At 41.6% G+C, this 20,892-nt stretch overlaps 1 protein-coding gene across 1 annotated transcript; it reads right to left on the bottom strand.

The window, feature by feature from the left end:
- Positions 1 to 13,729: 13,729 nt before the first annotated feature.
- Positions 13,730 to 20,323, bottom strand: fstl3 (follistatin-like 3 (secreted glycoprotein)). Its single transcript, XM_083768239.1, has 5 exons — positions 20,117 to 20,323; positions 19,456 to 19,641; positions 16,526 to 16,741; positions 16,105 to 16,332; positions 13,730 to 15,563 (listed from the first exon to the last, which is right to left on the bottom strand). The coding sequence occupies exons 1-5, from the start codon at positions 20,178 to 20,180 to the stop codon at positions 15,511 to 15,513; spliced, it is 747 nt and encodes a 248-aa protein (XP_083624365.1). The 5' UTR covers positions 20,181 to 20,323; the 3' UTR covers positions 13,730 to 15,510.
- Positions 20,324 to 20,892: the final 569 nt, after the last annotated feature.

Raw genomic sequence — 20,892 nt, 5'->3', positions numbered from 1 at the left:
CGGAGGAAACCCTGAGGCGAAATGGACATAGTGGCCGAATTTGGTATTGCAGCGCTGGCCCAAACACGTGAATGCTGTTTCATACGTGAACGCTGCTGTTTCATACATTGTTAAAGTCTGTTTCACACTACCCGGAAGGAGGAGTGAAATAGCCTCATGCGCTTTTGAGCAACTTAATGCAAGTGGATGGGAGGAGAATTCCGGTGCCGTCTCTATTCATATATACTCTAAGGTAACGATGTGCTGAATAAAAAAAAAACGTTTTACAAAAGTCAGCCTCTTGGTGGCGCTATAAAAGGCAGATGCGAAAAATGCAGGGCAAAGGTTTTTCCTTGGCCTCTAGGGAGTGTGCTGTGTGCATTCAACATTTCACACAGATCGGTGCAGTTATAGGTAAAAAAGTGAAAATCTGTGTCATGGTGGCGCTATAACAGGCTGTCCCGGAAAATTTGGGGCAGAGGTTCGTCGTTGGCATCCAGGGAGTGTGTGTGAAAAGTTTGGCATTGACCGGGTTAGCGGTGCCGGAGATTAGCTGGTAACGGACAGACGGACGGACACACGGACGGAGGGCAAAACATACTCTCTCCCCATGCCTTCGGCCTGGTGGTCGGTGGAGACAATTAAGCTCATAAATAGCTACACTCTTTTTTTTCCTGGAATTGTGTCACCTACCTGAAAATGTATTTTCTGTTTTTATTAAAGAGCTGGAGGAGAGACAGGGAGACCCCTGTTACTGAACAAACACTCTATGGCAATGGTTACTATCAGAATATAGTGATTTAACCTTTAAACAAAATACAATTTGTTTTAACCAAAAACACATCAACCATCACACATAATGACACTAATAATGAGAATACATAATGGAACTGTAAAGTGTAAAGACACAGTTAGACACTGTTTATGGGTTAATACGTTATATGATGGGCAAAAAGTTAACCTTTTTAGTTTAAGGATAAAACTCTGTGCCTAATTTGTTTTCCGAATTTGAAGTCAATGACCCGCACTAGCCTTTTATTATCCAGGCTTTTATTTTCTTTAGCATTCGGCAAACAAAATGTAAATGACCCATGCACTCATGAAACATTTTTATTAGGAAGAAAACCCAGACTGGATGCGAGGAACCGGATGCAGATCCAGATCTTCAAATAGTAAAATCAACAGGAAGTTAGCATTTTTATAAAAAACAAAACAAAAAACAGCATGAGTTTTGGTGATGCTGTCTGTTTACGTAGCCTACTAAAAGAGTGAGAGCTGTTTCAGCGTACAATTTAAAGTCAATGAGGAGCATATTTTGAATTATCAATTTCTAATCACTGGAGCAATTATTCTTTATTTCGTTTCCACATTTGGAGTTACATCATGGCAAAGTAACTACACAAGTTCACAACCCAAACCTCTACAAAAGTGGTCTTACCCTTTAATTGTTGCTTTATACAATGTTGCCACATGGTGGCGCTTTTGTGCATCAAGTGTTGTTGCATTTGAGGTGCAGGACAGAGGACAGTCATGACTCATGATGAAGGGTCTGTTTTCATAAAAGACTTCCAGAACCTTGACCACCGCAGAGTAAAAATGGGAGGATGACAGAGAAGATCTTATTGCATGGCTTTTACAGTATATAAGCATACTTTAGGTTTTTAAAGGTATATCATGTCAATATGGTTTTGAGGAGCAATGCCTCAAGCCACAGATGGATTTTATTGTTCCTAGCTTTTCATGGAATATAAACTTTTAATACTGAATCGCAATTGCTGTTTCAGATGTAAGAATGAATATGTCAACGGTTATATATTTCTTGTTGCATTGACATCCACAATGCCTCATTGTCCAGAGGTGGTCTTGAAGATTTCAACAAGGACTATAATTTAAGAGGCAGAGTTGAAGTGATTGATTGAATACTAGCTAAAGCCATCAGTCTGTTTTTTATTTTTGTAGTAGTAAAGAGTACATTTCCTTTGATATTTCACTTTCTCTCTCAGGTAACTTTAATCTTATCTCCAGAGGGCCGTAGCATTGCTGATTTACGTGTGGCTAACTGACTATGTCAGATTTGTATGCAGGGGTATTGAGTTTACTGGGCTACCTTGAGAAATATCTCTAGTGCTTGGCACCACATGTTGAAAATAAGTAGGAGTTCCCATCTGATTGTCTTACAGCCAATCACAGCTCTCAAGCAGTCTGGCCTGATTTGATGTATAATTTCATGCCTCTGAGTTTGAAACTCTGAACAGAATCGCCAGACTGTTAACACAGACATCTGTAACATAACCAAGCTCTATGGACAGAATGCTTGTGTTTTATAGGCACATTTATTTTCAGAGACATTTCATATAATGAATGCAAGTTGTAACCTGGATAAGCAGATTTCAAATCATCCAAAATCATCACAAAAGTAATGCATACAATCAGTTTTGACTTTTATTATTATATTATAATATTATATGGTTGCAAAATAATTGATAAAAACTGTAACAGTGCTCTTACATTTTCAAACATTGTTTATATATTAATATAGATAGATTTAATGAGATTAGATCTCTTATTACTTATAGTTACGCCCTAATGTCCTCTCACACCAGTGTTGTAAATTTACTCAAGTACTTAAGTAGCCTGGCTCCAGCCCTGAATCGCTAGCCACGCATTAAAATGAAAATTCAGGCTGAGTGTCAGTGTCAGGCTAGTACTTTAAGTACACTTTTGTGTACTTTGATATTTTTACTTTACTGGAGTATTTCCAATCTTCAGTAGATTTTGATTATTATTACAAAACATACAATAACCACTTCAGCCCTTCAGTATTTTGAAAATAGCAGATCTACAAGCTCACAATGCGTCACATCATCGCGTTGCATTGTGAGCTTGTAGATCAGCTATTTTCAAAAGATAATTTTAGACATTTGAAAACTTTGAAAAAGCATAATGAGCACTTTTACTTTTGGTACTTTTAAGCACATTTTGATACCAATGCTTTTGTACTTTTACTCAAGTAAGACTGTTACTTGTAACAGAGTATTTCTACATTGCAGCATTGATACTTTTACTTCAGTAAAACATGCGAATACTTTTTCGACCACTGCCTCGCACGGTCGCACCACATTGTTATGTCTGATCTGGCCGTGTGGGAGCAGGATAGACACGTCAGTCCCATGGGCTGAGATTAGAGAGTGTCTGATAGCGATGAGGTTTGCTATGTCTGCTTGGCTGAGGTAAGCTATTGTCCCCCTGCTGCACTGCACCCAGTGTGTCACCGCCGTCACAGACTCACAGTCCAATGTTCATTGTTGCAATCCAATCTGTGGAGTGAGTGAGTGACTGTGGGGCACACGAGGGTCAGAGAGAGGTCGTATTAGTTGCAGAAAACAACTCGGCCATAATCAGTACCTTTTCTACCGTCTACATGATGCTCTTCAGATTAGAACTATTTAGGACTCAGGAATTCGAATGTATGGACAAGAAACAACTCACCAAAGAGTTTTTTAAGTGCATTATTTACTGGCAGTGTATGAAACCAAGCTGTACACACATTATTATGAAAGTAAGGAGTGGCAAGCTCTATAGAAAATAAATACGAATAATATGCAAAACCAAGGAATTATATTATGCCTATAGTTATCACACCTCATGGGTGGCAGCAGCCAGTAGGCATTACAGTGTCGCTGCCGAGGTGTTGCAGATAGGCTGCAATGGTCTGTTGCTGCCTCTGTCACCCCGTAGAGCTGTTCCAGACACTCCAGCAGGGAATGCCCTGCACAGTTCCGCTGGGCCCCAAGATCACACACACAGACGCACGCACGCAGCACGCACGCACGCGCACGCACGCACGCACACACGCACGCACACACACGCACACACACAAAAACAAACGGCAATAACAGCCGCCTGCTGGAACTTCCTGGGCCTCTTAGTCATGCGTCACTTGTTTTCAGTCCCACCCATTGATGTTGCTCTCTCCCTCGAGGCACACTCACTGTCTCTAGTCTCACTATAGTCTCTTGCAAGTGCTGAGCATCACACACAAACGCACACACGTGCGCCCACGTGTGTGCGCACACACACACACACACACACACACACACACACACACACACACACACACACACACGTCACACACACACGCACACACACACTCACTTGAGCACACACACACACACACACACACACACACATTATGCACGCATTTACAGTAATGTCCATGAAGTGAGAGCCAGAAAGCTGTAAGATCTACATTAGTGGTGGAAAGAGCAGATGTAAAACCTCACCAACACATTAAGAACTAGAAAAAGTGCCCTTCCGGGCACAGGTCTCCACCAGGTTATCCACAGATCCGTGCAGTTAGAGGTAAAAACACTTTTCGGCCAGTTATAGCGCCACCTTGAGGCTGAGTTGAAATTGTTCATGTGGCATTTCGTCCTCGGCCTAGTGGGAATGTGGGTGCACAATTTCACGGAAATCACGCGATGTGTTCATGATTTGCAGCATCTTGTTTGAAACTGAGCACTCCTGTGAACTTTGGAAGCCAATCTTAACCAATCAGGATGGAGTCTGATAAATCTGAAAGACCCGTTTCGTTGAATGGCTCTAGAGAGACTGTGTACCAATTTGCGTGATGTTTGGACAAAATCTGTAGGTGTACTGTGCAAAAACGTGTTTTGCACAAAGCGGCCTCCTGGTGGCGCTATAACAGGCCGTTCTGGAAAGTTTGGGGCAGAGGTTCATGGTTGGCATCCAGGGAGTGTGTGTGCAAAATATGGCATTGAAAAACTTGTTTTGCACAAAGCGGCCTCCTGGTGGCGCTATAACAGGCCGTTCTGGAAAGTTTGGGGCAGAGGTTCATGGTTGGCATCCAGGGAGTGTGTGTGCAAAATATGGCATCGACCGGGTTAACGGTGGCCGAGATTAGCTGTTCACGGACACACACACACACGGACACACACACACACACGCGGACGGACGGAGTGCAAAACATACTCTCCCCACATGCCTTCGGCCTGGTGGAGACAAATATATACTGCAATTTGAGACACAGTAGGCACACTCAAGATTGCGGCTGGTGTTGCAAACAGCACCATTTCTTCTCAACTTGTGTTTTTCAATGATTTTGTCCTGTCCGCAGACTTTTTCCACTCTGTGGTGAGCTTTGCTGTGTCACAGACAAAGACAATAGCATGTTTGTTTTGGAGTAGGCTATTAGTTCATACAATGGCATCGTGAAGCAGTGAAAAAAGATAAATGTTTCTACATCAACATAACTAGCTTCTAAAGTCTATAGTGCTCTTTGTCATAATATTAAGGGTTGTGGTAACTCAATGCTTATTTTGTTTCTGGGCACATGAAGTCTTGATTTTATTTTGTATTTCATGGTGTTCTATTGTAACCACCAGGGTTCTGCAGCTGACTGCCACACTGTTTGATCTGCACTGACTTAGTTTAGATACAGCATGTGCTCATAAATATTTGGTAGACAGCGAACTGGTCAGGCAAACAACATTTTAACATTATATTGGGGAAAGCATTTTTGTCTTCTTCTTCTTTTTTGTTGTTGTCTCTCTCCAATATTTGCTTCATAGATATATAGATAGATAGATCTTTATTTGTCATTGCAACGTGTACAACGAAATTAAAAGTGCCAACCAATCAGTGCATTATATCACAATGCACTGATTGGTTGGCACTTTTAATTTCGTTGTACACGTTGCAATGACAAATAAAGATCTATCTATCTATCTATGAAGCAAATATTGGAGAGAGACAACAACAAAAAAGAAGAAGAAGACAAAAATGCTTTCCCCAATATATCCTTCATCAAGTTTTAACTCCACATCACCTCCTTCACCTCCTTCTTGGAAAACGGTGACTGCCAAATGCTACAGTTTAATTCCTATCGAGGCTACGTGCAGCATTTATTACTGCAGAAGTTTTAACTGGGCTCTGTTAAGAGTAAGACAATAAAAACAACACAAGTGGTAGCCAATGCCAACAGCTCTATTGATGTCTCATAGATGTTGGGGAAGATATACTATACTTTTACTGGCATGTACGTATGTGCTTGTGGGTGGGTGTGCATGCATGCCTGTGTTGTGTGTTCACGTCTTGCTTCATGGCTTGCCTCTGTGCTGAACAGAAAGCTAATGACACCACACAACGAGTCCCCTAATTTCACTGACAATCAGTCTGTTTACTTGAGCACAGTGTTATAGGGAAATAGGTACCATATGAGCCACAAAGGTCTTTAGGGTTATATTGTCCCCAGGTGCCAAACAGAGAAACTCTAGTTACTGGCGAGTTGGATAATTGTGTCCTAATGGTAATTATAGCTGCTGCTGCTACTGAGACTTTAAATTGTAATGAAATCAAAATCAAGGCAGTGTTGTTGAGTGTTCCCATTCTCATCTTTGCTGGATATTTCTGCTTGTCAAACTGCAGTGCGGGACAGCTTTCAGGGAACTGAACCAACTTTCCGTGATAAACAAACAGGTATTTGGGCTCTTTGTTGGGCCAACACTTATAAAAAAGAGAAAAAGAAAGGTTTTCATCGTGCAAGGGCCACCTGAAATTTGATGGGAAATTGTGGTCATAGCATGGTATGTTCCCAGGCCTCAAATTGCAGAGGTGAATACTGAATCAAAATTTCTCCTAATTGTCACATTTCATTGTCACTTTCACGCTATGGGAGTCTCATTATTTTAGCATGCAGTGGCAGTGGGTGCAGCCACGCCCCCCCCCCCTCCCCCCAAAAAAACGAGTTTTGTTAGCATTTGAATGCCCAAGCGCCCCCAACCCCCCGTAAAGCTATGTGACTACGTGCATGACAACATGACCACTGGGTGCTTCTGCTCCTGAGCACCCGCGGAGTTGACGCCGTTGACTGACACCAGACTTAATTTTGTGACCATGTCATTACAGTTTACGTGGTTGGTTAGCATATTTGTCCCATACTTGGCCCATGTGCTCAGCACGGAATTGTTACTTCACTCGAGCCTGCAATTGTGTTTCAGCCACAACGTTTGTGTGACATATCAATCAACAAAAAATACCCTTTTCCTGTTGAAAATATGTCATTTTGTATAGTCTTACTATAAGAAGGTAAGTAAATATTATGTCAAATGTCTTTCATCATGTCAAATATTTAACATAGGCCTATTTCCAAACACTTACTGAACATTATGTTGTATGACATGCAGCTGCTTCTAGGCATACTGTACTGTAAAGACCACACGCAGAATGCCTGGACCAGAAAAGATCTGGTCCCAGAAGACACAAGCAGGAAATCAAATAATTCTACAGGCTTAATTAGGGACAATTTGAGCTTGGTATAACTCCCCAAATCTACTGATTTCTTCTCATGATGGTATACCTCTAGTAACACTACTTTTAATGTCCAGTGAGTATGGTTGCAAAATGTTGTTTTCCAGTGGTGGGGGGGGGGGTTACAGAATTTACAGTACAATACTTACAGTATGTAGTTTTGAGGTATACTTCCATTTTTACATTTCAGATGAAGATTTGATACAATGGATAGGGCCTACAGCAATACATTAAAATAGCTCCCTAGGAACACTTGACTTAACTATAATAAAGTTCTATTCTATTCTATTTATAGTGACTCATAGGAATAGACTATGTCAGTGGTTCCCAAACCTTTTCATGTCAAGGACCCCCAAATTGACATCAATGAGCCCACGGACCCCCATTTGGAAAATATATGCCAGGGACCCCCATAAGAGAAGATTTTGACGGCTCTAGCAGTGATTCTCAACCAGTTTAATTTCAAAGATCCCCATTTTGACATGCATTAGTCTACGGACCCCCATTTAATGTCATTTCTATCTCTGGGACCCCTGATTTATATAGAGGGTATGCGCGTGACATCATCATCAAACCAGGAAGTTATGCGGGAACGCCAACTGAGTGCCAAAAAATTACGTTCTGGCCTTGATAGCTCATACATCCAAACAGAAAAGTCGTTAAACGACGTGCCACTCACTTTGCCACTCGATTTGCCATTCACTTTATGCATTTGCATACCCGCTATTGTAACGGGTCCATTTGGTTCCATTTGTACACTCTCAGAGTTACAGACCCATAGGGGTCCATTTGGTTCCAAACTATCATTTAGCTGGGTACCCCCTGGAACTCTCTCAAGGACCCCTGGGGGTCCCCGGACCCCACTTTGGGAACCAGTGGACTATGTGACAACAGCCTGCATCCTCCCTGAGGAGGAAGCCCATAAAAGGTGTTTAGGAGGGCCATTCGAGCCGCAAGCGGAGCCTGCAGTACCACTGTTGCCCAGGTGAAGCCTGCAGAACCATTGCGGCTCAAGAATCCACCACTCCTGAATGAAGTGTCTGGTGCTGGGAGTCTGGTGCAACGCACAGGTCCTGGCTATACTCCTGGTGAGAGCAGGAGTAGACCTAGTGAGACGTAGGAGGGGCCCGGACTGGAGTCAACAAACAGAGCCTAGTCCCTCCACTTGCCAGAATTGTGCCTCCGAGGCCCGGCAAAGTAGTTCCAGAGTGGTCCCAATGGATTGTGTGGCCCTGGTCTTTCCCTAGTGGGTCTGATCGAGGGTAGCTACTGGGACGTAAGTCGGGACTTGATCACCTCGGCCACCCGAGTGAGGGATATGATGTTCGCGAGACCCGAAACCCCGATGACCTTGGGATACATCACTGAGGATACGTCCCAGGTGCATCCATGTATTTTCGTTCTGAATAAATTAGTTCAAACAAGCTCCACCTTCAGCAGCTACAACAGTAGCATGCTGCTTAGTGCTTACACACCGATGCCTCAATATTAATACATCTAATCTAGCCCTGGAACATGACTGCCATGATAATTATCATGACAGTCATGCAGTAACTTTGCCCTGTTTTTTGCAGTCGCTGCATTTACAAGATTTCCGTATATATAAACATTCAGATTTCAAATATAAAGTACTCACAAAGTGTCCCACAGGTGTTAGTTAGTAGCAGCGCGAGCGATTAGAATTGCTGCGTCCCGCGTTCTTTAATAAAATGCATTTTTGTCCGAGCTCTCCGGCTACTTTTTTCAAACGGGGTTCGTTTGGGAAATCCACAGTTGCACACCGGGAGCGCACTCGCCTATTAGTCTGTATTGGCAGGGCGGTCAGCGTACCTATATCGAACACACCGAGTGCCACCCTCCTCCCGACCGATAGGGGCGCGTAGTTGAAAGCCAATGGCAAAATAACACCTCGGATAAAAATGCTTTTTATTAAACAACGCGGGATGCAGAAATTCTAATCGCTGCCGCTGCTACTAACTAACACCCGTGGGACACTTTGTGAGTACTTTATATTTGAAATGCGAATGTTTATATATTTTAATTATTTGTAAATGTAGCGTCTGCAAAAACCAGGGTGAAGTTGCGTCATGACTCTCGTATGAATACGAGAGTCATGTTTACAGGGCTACATCTAATCTAGCCTACTAGACACTCTAGATAGTGTTTGTCCAGTAACAGGGGTCTCACTGTCTCCAGCTCTTCAGTAACCAGAAAATGTATTTTCAAATCTGGATACTAATCACAATCCATTTATCCAATCAGGAGAGATAACTCGTAGACTACAAGAAGTGGAACACTATAATTGAAGCTGATTCATCTGAATACTTTATTTTGGCAAGTGAGGCAACTTACCCACCTAAGCATGTATATTTTGTTTAGTGAAGACCTGTTGAGACAGGGAGACCCCTGATACTGAAAAAGCTCTGTAGCCCTGATTACTATCAGTTCACAGCTCTAACTATTTGATAATTAAACATATTACACAATCAGTCAGAGGGAACAAACTGTACTTTTGCATAATACTTGAAGTAGATTTTGCTGCTCATACTTTTTTCATGCAGGATTTTTCTTTTGCAATAGAATCTTTTCACATTTGTTTTGGTAGTTTTACTTAAGTTAAAGATCTGTGTATTTCTTCCACCTCTGTTGTTTTCAATATCAATGTCCTCAGCAACAGAAAGAGCTTTAGAATTTAAATTCTTATAGTTCAAATTATGCCTTCAGCTTCACTACAATATTTAGAATCTAGTTTCACCATCCTATCCCTGTGGGGCTGCAGGCAGCTAGTGATCATAAAGATGTAGACGACAATGGTTTTTTTCTGTAGTAGCATACTGTATTTAACTATTTATATGACCTAATTGAGCTGATCTTAATATTTGCAGCAGTGGTTCTCAACCTTTCTGAATCAGGGCCCACTTGAATCGGCTGCTGCGCTAAAACACATTTAGCGCGAGCATGTGGCCCTTGCCACGTGAAAACTACAAATTGCGGGTCCTGTGACGCGCCATCTTGAACCGGAAGTATGACCCGCATCCTGTCCGTATTAGCATGCAACACGCTAATATGCTAAGCGGAGCAACGCGCAAGGATTTTATTGGCATCCTCATTTCCCCAAATCTAAAGATCGTGGCCATTATGGGACTCTCGACTATCGTTTTTCAACTTTTTGTTTTCTCTCGTCCGTTCCAAGATCGTCGTATCCAAGAGGCCTGCCGTAAACGCACGGTGTAAAACGTATATTTACGACATTGATGGGCAACGGAATATATTATAAAACGTATGGATACGTGTTTCCCGGTAAATGTGTTAAGTGGTCGAATGGTTGCGGGCTGCATGCATTTACAGAGCATGTTTATTTTAATGGTCATTGGTCAATGAATCAATCGATTGTGTTCCCGGTGGACCGTTGAAACTATCATAGCGTATTATTATCTCTGTCATAATGAAAACCTTTTTTTCCAATGTTTTAAAGAAAAGAGACCATGTCATTGTTTCTACATTTTTTATTATCATTGAAATTTTGTGTTTTCCCAATTATGTGGCATCCCGCTTGTAATACCCTCATGGCCCACCAGTGGCACCGGCCCACAGGTTGAGAATCAATGATTTACAGGTTCTTGTGTCTCTAGATTTTTTTTTACAGGTTCTTGTGATCTATACCATCAGGGGTTAATGCACTGTAGGGGAGATTTAACATGACTGAAAGACAAGTCATGAAATTAAATTAGTACACAGGAAATAACGTCTGAGGCAGATATGTTCTGATGTAAGTGATAGCTCTGATATCTATTACTTTCAGCTGTGTGGGACGGGTCTGTTTATGGTCTAGTGGCGTGATCCAATGAGTGGGTGGTCTCTCGGGCACTGCACAGAGCCTGGTTTCATCACAGCATCGACGCAAAGCTAACTGTTGGCTGTCATCTTACTGGAAGTAGTAAGGCGGTGCAGAGGAAATTATACACCATGTGGATGTTATGGACGAAAGGAAGTTCAGTGTTGAGAAATAAGCATTACGTGTCAGAAGAAAATGAGCAAACAGCTCTGAAATGTTGTGTGTATAACATAACATAACACACACATTTGTAAGGATATAAACAACTCGGCCAGTGATTGCGGTGCCATGTGTGTGTATCTGCCCCTGTGGCTACAACAGGTGGCCTCCAGGAACCAAACAGATATAGGTATACGATCCATCAGTGTTACACATCAGACATGACCCCACCTACGCACTGACCCACACACACCACATGTGCTACAGTCCCATTCCATCCATTCAGGATGCAGAGATTATAATGTAGAGGGTGGTGTGCGGAACAAAATACAGTATCTGAGGTCGTATTCTCAGTGTAATTAGAATAGCCTTGAAATGGCTCATCCACATACCCTGTGGTTATGCCACTGCCCCCATTGTGTGACAAGAGTAGCATCATATCCTAGGTGAGTCAGAGGGATGTGTCGTAATGATATACAGTTTTACAAGGATTAGGTTGTTCCTGTTGGAGGTATTACAAAGTCACGATGACTGCAGTGACCGGGTAATTTGATTCAGATGGACAACATATCTGATACAACTATTTCTTCCACAGACTTAGAATGTGTGAAAATCATTGTTGAGCAAACCAATACAAAGTCTGGTATTCTCTGAAAAATCTATGTGTCTTCATTGCAAATTCCTTCAGGGCATTCATGTTCCGGTGATCTTACAATGCATTATGAGTATGACCAACACTGACCAGCACTTATAATACCTCTACTGACTGAACTACATAGGCAAGGTACTCTGTATATGTAGATGCCTCCACACATAGGCTAATGTATCTATCCCCACACATCTTAAATCCCATATTAAAATGAGCTACTACTACTACTACGCGGACCATGGCCACTTCACTCTGACATAACCATAAACAAACCTGATACACCATATAAAGACATGTTATTATGACATAATAACCATAAACAAATGGCCATATAGGCATTATGGAGTTCTGGTCCATAGCCACAGATCCGACCACTATGCCCATATATGGTCATGTGCATATGGCACGACCGACAAGGACTCAAGGGAGTGCAGTGCCCGCAGCCTAGTCGTTCAGATATGTGGTTGTCCAGAACCGCCAATCCAACCGCATGCAATATACAGAGTATGGGCATATACAACTAATGGGATCAGGTATCATATAGGCATAAAAGAAACACAGGTATAGACAGACATTTACAGAGATCTCCAAAAGGGACACAGACAGACAAGTGCAACGGCCCCGGCCCCCAACTATATGACTCAGAACTCAAGATCAGGGGTTTTCCAGAACCTCAAGGAACCCTGACCCCACTTTGAGAACCACTGCTCTAGATGTGAGGGCCACGTAGTAATGAACCATTATAAAGATGTAGTATATTAGCAGTGCATGCAGCCCAGCATAGTGTGAGAAACAGAGCCTAATTTATACACTATACTGTAAAAGAAACAAACAGCTGTGTTAGCTTGTAGTATTTAAATTAATGGATGGACCTACAAATTTGACCTAAACAAAAATCAACTTCAATGGGCAAAAATAAATAAATAGGACATGTCATGTGCTTCACGACAAGATAAAAAAATAGAAATAAAAAAATATTTGTATGCTGCTGGTGCTTAGAACTGTAGTGTCAAAGTGGCATTCTTCACTTCATTTGGAGATCTCACAGAATGCAAAAAAGAAGAAAGAGAAACATAAATGTAAGGAATTTTGTGTGGCAGGCCAAACAACAGCCCCTAAAATTCATTGTTATTTTCCTTGTTTGCAAAAAACAAAACATCTAATTCCATTCCCAATGTAATAAAAGGGTGCTGGATAAGAATGTAAACATCTCTGTAAACCTGAACCAGATGCGGCTGAATGGCACATTGCAGGAGAGAGAGAGAGGGGGGTGGGGGGTGGGTGTGAGGTACTTTATACAGAAAAGTGAGTCAGTAAGGCCCCTTCTTTTATTCATCCCCAAAGTGTCTTCACCATCCATCCTTCAACTTCTAGGTACCTCACCCATGCAGAACAGAGCTATCCCTCTGGAAAAGGGGGCAGAAAAACTGCTCAGCCTGGCTTTGATTCTCTGCTACCTCCCAAGAGAGACCTTGTCAGGGAGGAGGCCCTACCCTACCATGTCACGCACAGGCTGGCTGGATGGCTCAAGAAATATAATGTATCTGACACTAGTGCCCGCATGACCTGTGGCAGTGCCTAACCGTAACCTCATGTGGGTTAAACTTTACTTTTCATAGTTATATTATTACATAACAATTTTCATGTTTCAAATTTATATTGATTTTGGACACATGGGTAAGATACTAAGTACTGTCACTGTGACACCATCACCATGTTGATCTTTAGCAAGAAATGTGATTTTTCAATGAATTAGACATTAAAAGAAGAGACATTAATGGCAAACATTATACTTTATGTTGAGTTCAAATGGCAGTACAAAAATACAAAAATAAGTTGATGCATTTATCATTCAAACTTTACAGTAGGTACACAGGTACACAAAACTTCTATTTACAGGAGAATCTTTTGTGTTGTGCTGAGAATTTCACTAAGACATATTTGGTAATACACCAAGTAGGCTATTGAAAGCAATTGATCAGCCTAAGTTTTGAGTTAAAAAAAAATCTGATCTCTGACTGTTGAAAATCTGCCATTTTTACTAAAATTCCAATGGGCAGCAGTGTCAACAATGAACAAATACATTCATCTACGTTGGCGGCGCAGTCAGGTGAGCGGAATTGGCCTAATCCAAGGTCCATTCCCAGACAAATGTGATTTGGCTTTCAATTAAATGATGCAAATCAGTTTTGTCTGTCTAGTAAGTTCTTTAAAAAGCACAATAAATTCAAAGGAACCAAAAAAAAAACAACAACATTGGAATGAACTTGTATGACCCACCGTTTTACGGACTAAAGCCAAGGCATCAACAGTGGAGGTATTGTGGAGGGCTTGGTGTTGAACCAACACAAAATAAAACTCCTAGAGAAAGAACTAAACTCTTAATTGTAGTGGTCAGCGGGTGGCTTAGAGTTTTGATTAGGGTCCAGCGTAAACATGTGGAGAGGGAGGAGAGGAGATACTGTATGGTTTTGTTTGGACTGAGCTCCCTCCCTCACCTCCAAACAAAGGGTGAAATCCAGACAGCACAAGCTGCAGTTGTCCTGTTTTTGGTTGTGGCGAATTAGAAACACATTGGCAGGCTACAATATAAAGTGGTATTGCATTTCCAAACAAATTAAAGTCGCTCTCCATACAGCTTTAAGGGGAAATAGTTTGTGTGTGTGTGTGTGTGTGTGTGTGTGTGTGTGTGTGTGTGTGTGTGTGTGTGTGTGTGCGTGTGTGCGTGTGTGCGTGCGTGCGTGCGTGCGTGCGTGCGTGTGTGTGTGTGTGTGTGTGGGTGTGTGTGTGTTGTTGTTGGAACGGAGTTGTGGGTGTGTGGTGTACATGAGCTGGGAGGTAACAGTAAACAAATGTAAAAAGTTGTACAAATGAACGAATGCCAGTGACCATTAGTACTTACACAATAAACACAATAACATAATAAATACATATTTGCATCAGCTGTTCTAGGAATATATTTGTATACAAGATAAAACCATAAATAGAGCTTAATACCCTCTCCAATAAATACTAGTGGTATTCTATTTACATTATGCACACACATCGTTGTCGAGTGGAATCCTCATATGTCCAAAACTGTAAATTTTCAGGATTCAAATTCGGGAAAAGAAAAATAGCTGCGCTTTGAGGTTGTATCTGCTATTTTTGATATTTTTGTGTGACACTTTATGATCAGGTGGGAAATTCATTTAAAAAATAAAGTTAAAATATGGAGATAAAAGGTTTCTTCCCGACAAATTTCTCTCTCAAGACTTATGTCTTCATCTACCCCTGGTTCCACATCCCCACTCCCTATCAATCTACATGCATCAACAAAACAATGTTTGGTTTCCCTTTCTTGGAAGGAGCAAGAAATGCCAAAGAAAATCTTCCAACAAGGTCTCCCAAGTCAAATGTATTGTCATTTTATGTACACAGGATAGTAGTGAGTGATAGTTCAATAAGAGGTCATCATTTGAAGCTAGAGGAGTGTCATGGAAATTAACTTGTTGATCGACCTACATTATCAAAGGTAAAGGAGGATTCTTTAGTACTACAATCAATGCAACAAGTCCATTTAGACAGCATTTTCCTCACTGCCTTCAAAATCCTGAGATTTCCTCGGAGGATCTGTGGGCGAGAAAGAAAAAGGAGGTGGGGAGAGAATGGAGAGAGAAAGAGAGAGGATATTACCATAAGGTCCTGCGAGAGACTTACTCACAAAAGAGTGGATTATTATGGCCTTGACAGTATATAAATCAGTGTTAATTTTGACAGCGCATTTTGAGGTTGTTTTAGTCATAATCTTTTGAATAACATTTCTCATATTTTAGTCATCTAAAATATTTAGTCATCTAAAATGTGTCAGTCTAGTTTTAGTTGACAAAAATGTGTTTTGACATCGAAATGCCTGATTTTACATGCTGGGAAAAAAAAGCGTTGTGAGCTTGTAGATCTGCTATTTTCAGAGCGCAACCAACCAAACATAACATTTGTTTTTATTTACTTTTTGTTAGTGAAAAAAGTTATAGTCAACAAACATTTTGAGTGAGTGAGTGAGTGAGTGAGTGAGTGAGAAAGTGAGTGAGACAAACTTACAAACAGAGATGGCACACACGCATGCATGTAGAGAGATCATGTGACAGTTTGACAGAGAAAGGGGAACTCTTACTGTTGCAGTGACCATAGTGACGGACTCCTATGGACCGACCCAGGAAGCAGGTGGCCCGACGGAGATGGCAGGCACTCGGGTAAGTGATGTTGTCGTTGCCACAGATGGGCTGCTCAGAGGCCATGGGTATCGGGCAGGGGGTTGTGCGACACATCACGCAGTGGGCGCTGTTGGTCTGGTCCGTCACACAGGTGTGAGTACCCGGACACACGACATTGGAGCATGACTCTGAGGGGGTGCAAGAACCAAATTTAGGCCGCCTGTCCGTGATCACGCAATGTGTTCAAATGTTTGTAATGGATCAGAAAAGGCTTGGCTGGCGTGGACATGGGATTAATGTTACTTCGGTGATCATTTTGAAGCGGAGAAGTACTTACAGTACGTACACCTACTGTACGTATATATTTCAAAACTTGCTTACTTTTGCACTCTCCCTGGTACATGACCTCCAGGTCAGGATGTCCCATGCAACGGGCCATCAGCATAGCACACTCATCCTTATACGACCTCCCATCACTGCCGCATACAGCATGCTTCCGGGAGATGTGGGAGCAGTCAGGGGAACATACACACTGAGGCCTTCCGGTCTTCATCTTGCAAACCTTCCCTGGGCTGCATTTCACACCCTCACAAGTCTCTAAAAAAAGCACACACAAAAAAGGGGGGGAGGAATTCTCAGATTTAGATGTGCTCTATGTGGTGTCTTTTTTTTTCTCCAGTTATGCCGTGTATAATAACAAGTCCGCAGACATCAGGTGATCTGATCTGCAGACATTTTCTAATTAAACCAAGCATGACAGTGAGGGGATCCCCCCCACCCCCATGCCATATTTTTTTTTTACTCTGCACAATATTTACAATAATCATATCTCTTTATTGACGGTCACACACGGGAATGTCTCGCTGGGGCGGAATGTGAGGTTGCAGTGTTTTCATAACAATGAGATCCATCTGTGCTGCTGCACCCAGACTGGGTTAAGCCCCTGTGGAGGGATGGAGGGGCTCCGCTATAGCAGACAGAGTTCAAAGAGCTGTCAGGGAAGTTTACAGGCTGAGAGATGGGTCTTAAATGAGGAAGCCCAGGCTCCACTAACACCCCATAACGTCAATTCTCAGAAGGAACTGTAATCCTATACACAGTGCAGAGACAACATGACACCTCGTGCAGGCCTCTTCCCAGGACCTTTTCTGAGCCTGTTTTGGGGGACACTGCTCAGCCTTCTCAGCACTGAGCCTCTGGGATCCCGCACAAAAGCAGGAACGTTTTTCATAGCAACACATAGTCTGGAGTCTTTCTCACACGGGTATTAGAGCATACCCCTTCTTATTGAATAATCAGTGGTGTGGTATAAGAGTTGGGATTCCTTCTATTAACATGTGAATTCAAAGATGAGTGTCATAGACAGCACTAAAGTCAGTGTCCAGGAATGCTGTGAATCAATCTTGAGGAGTGACGCAAACCTCAAGGATCCGTCGTTTTATCAGCCCATATGCCATGATATTATTCCAGACATTCATTTATCGGCCTTTTCGTGACATTAGGCCATTAAGCATCTGGTGACGTTCATGATGCCAACATATTTTCCCGCAGAATGCCAGATGATCAGGACAGTGTTACACAATAGGTTAGACCCAGATGCATTTTGGCTGGCATTTTTAACGGAAACATCTCTCTATTCTAATTTCTAACTACGACTGATAAAAAGCTGATTGCAAAGGGATTCGATTCACTTAACTTCAGAGGAATTATAGCTAGTAGCTTGCTAAACGGATTCTTTAAATTAAAATGCCGTGGGATAAAGCAAGGTGCTATTAAATCCAAGTAGGACAGGCTATCATAAAGTAAGGCTGTCAATGAGATTGTTTAGAGGCTTTATAAACAAAGGCGGCAAAACTCCGGGTCGGATGAGGCCATTGGCAACGTCTGAAGGGAAATGTCATGTCCTTGCAGTGTCTGGCGTTATCAGGAGCTTTGTGTGTGTTTTATTCACTGCTGTAAATGGCAAACTGCTAAATAATGATGATGATGATGATTAAGCTGGCATCAGTCAACTCCTGTAAACAAGTGTAACAATAGTGTCTACGACTGGGCTTCAGTGTCAAGTTCATATTGTAGCATATTGTAGAGTATACTGTAATTCAATTAGCCCTATTAATATAAATATAAATATGCATACATGCAAATTATTATGTCTTGTTTATTTTCTTTTTTAACTCTACATAAAATATTTTTGACAGAAATATTCAATTTATAAGCCTCCAACTTAATGAGATTGTATATCTGCTATTTTCACCAAAGGTTTGCCACAGAATAGGGACTGTAGGGTTCGTTTGTGCGTTAGATCTGCCCGTAGCTGGGATTTTGTAACATAAAAGCATAATTCACAATTTGGCCTGTGATCACATGAACAAGTGCTCCCTATGAAAACAGAATTTATCTCTGGCTGAACCTGAATGAACCTTGATGAAATTCCAACAGAGGAAACTTTTCGGGACAGCTGGAGGGAGTTAGATGGAACGTCTGGCCTAGATCCATGCCTGCATTTTGTTAAAAAGCTTCACAGGGAACTCACTGTATAAATACCTTACTTTGGAAATGGCTTGGTTGAAATAAGTAACTCTTCAGATAGAGACATTGTGTAAAGCAGTGTTTTTTTTAAATTAGGTCCGCCTGAGGACCTAGAGTATAGGGCCCTGGCTAATCAAGGACACCAGGTGAGCAGTACTGCTAGACCTCAGCCACACAGGAAATGAAAATCACTGGTTTAAAAGATGTTTGGCATTTGAAGATATGTCTACATTTTTACAATAACACTTAACATGCATAGCATGTATACAACAGAACACATGACCTGGTGATTAGTTATTATTAGAAATGTGTAACACGTTGGTTGGCGTACCCTGAAGATCACTACTGACAACTGTGATGAATGCTGACTGAAACTAACTATTGTGCACTGTGAGTGCACGCACACGCACACACACACACACACACACACACACACACACACACACACACACACACACACACACACACACACACACACACACACACACACACACACACACATAGATAGATAGATAGATAGATAGATAGATAGATAGATAGATAGATAGATAGATAGATAGATAGATAGATAGATAGATAGATAGATAGATAGATCAGACAGAAATTCAGTGTGCTTCATAGTTTATGCCTATGCTTTGTTTTGTATCAATTCTCTGCAGTTACTGAATCAAGGTAAAGCCCATTCTGACTCAAGAGTACGTGGACAACATTATCAGTTCTTCACTAGCAGGTGGTGGTTGTGGGAGTTGCAGTGGGATGAATCATGTGTTTGTGTACAGTACCTTTACAGGGTTTGCAGGAGACGATTCCCAGGAAGCCCAGCAGGCTGACCTCATTCATTGGCAGACTGGTGTTGGACCAGGCCGTGTCCAGACGGCCTCCAGCACAGCACTCCTCTCTGGTCACTCCCCTCATCAACACCATGTCACACCTTTGATCTTGGCTTTGCTGCAGCCAGCACATCCCAGCTGAACAGTACCACAATAAACACACATGTGATAAGGCAACGTTATATTAAAAATATTTAAGCGGTAATAAAAGCAGTAATGTTAACCTACTCATTATGACCAAACCTTGAGATAAATAAACCATTTTATCGGTTGAAATTATATACTTTATTTCAACTGTCTGTCTAAAGCCTTTTGACTTCCACATTGTTTCATGTATTCTATCAGTCAGCAGAAAGGTATGGACCTGCAGTGACCTTTTACAAGTACATTCACTATTATTACCAGTATATATTCAACATACTGAGCATCATATTGAGCATGCGTGCTATAAGTACATTAGGCTAGACTATATTTAAGTTGAAATTGAATTCTCTTGCATAATGTACATGCTGTAGTTTAAGTTGACTCATCAATATGGAAGAGGGTTTATTTCATCATCCAATTTAAAGTAAAAACTAAACTTAACAAAAAGTAGATTAAAAAGAGCACTCACCATCGTTCCATCCAATTTGACACAAAGTAATAATTACACCCAGAAAAGTGGTGAAGAAGCTCATAGTGTTGTCACACAAATAAAAGGACTAGCACAAAAACAAAACAAAAAAGCTTTTCGAAAAACTTTTCTTGGCACGTGATGTGATTCTGACAACGGGAAGGATCACCCTATCTTCTCTGGAGGTAGTTCTCCCTTACGTGAATGAATGTGTTGTGGACAAGTGATGTCGCTCCCTCTATATAAATATTTGGCCCAGATGGAATTATGCTGCTGGGATGGGCGATGCTCTCAGCCAATAATAAGGCAGGGCAGGACACAGTTTGAGTCTGACTCAATTTCCAGAGTCAGGAAATTATCCATCCCCTCCAGCTTTAGACTAGACGCAGGGCACTTATACAGTATTGCCTCGCAAAACATGCTCACATCATATTAGACTAATTAATTCATGGAAAACATCCAAGGTGTGGGAGTAGACTTTGTTTAGGTTGTTGTTTTTTCACTCACATCTGTTTCCATTAATTTGGACAAGTAAATCATAAAATCACTGCTGCTTAACACAAAGGATTGGTGGACAACAAAATCCCTGGGTAAAGCCATTTTTATAGTGACTTGACCCAGTACATACTGTACATGTGGTGAATCATTCATATATGTAAGCATGATTCCTGTGATACGATGACCATCAACTACTTTATCAGAGACTGACGTCTGTGCACAATGATACGAGATACATGTTCTATTCCTATCCATTCTGTTCTTGTCCTTGTCTCATA

The sequence above is a fragment of the Protomyctophum parallelum genome, assembly GCF_964188405.1.
Source record: "Protomyctophum parallelum genome assembly, chromosome: 6".
NCBI classification, from domain to species: Eukaryota; Metazoa; Chordata; class Actinopteri; order Myctophiformes; family Myctophidae; genus Protomyctophum; species Protomyctophum parallelum.
The sequence above is the reverse complement of the archived record's forward strand: the minus strand, read 5'-3'. Positions and strand labels throughout refer to the sequence as shown.

Coding starts and splice junctions, on each gene's coding strand:
- fstl3 (XM_083768239.1), bottom strand. CDS start 20,180: ATGAGCTTCTTCACCACTTTTCTGGGTGTAATTATTACTTTGTGTCAA. Junction 16,742..19,455: donor CTCCTGCAAACCCTGTAAAG/GTACTGTACACA, acceptor TGCTTTTTTTAG/AGACTTGTGAGGGTGTGAAA. Junction 15,564..16,104: donor TCACTATGGTCACTGCAACA/GTAAGAGTTCCC, acceptor TCTCGCCCACAG/ATCCTCCGAGGAAATCTCAG.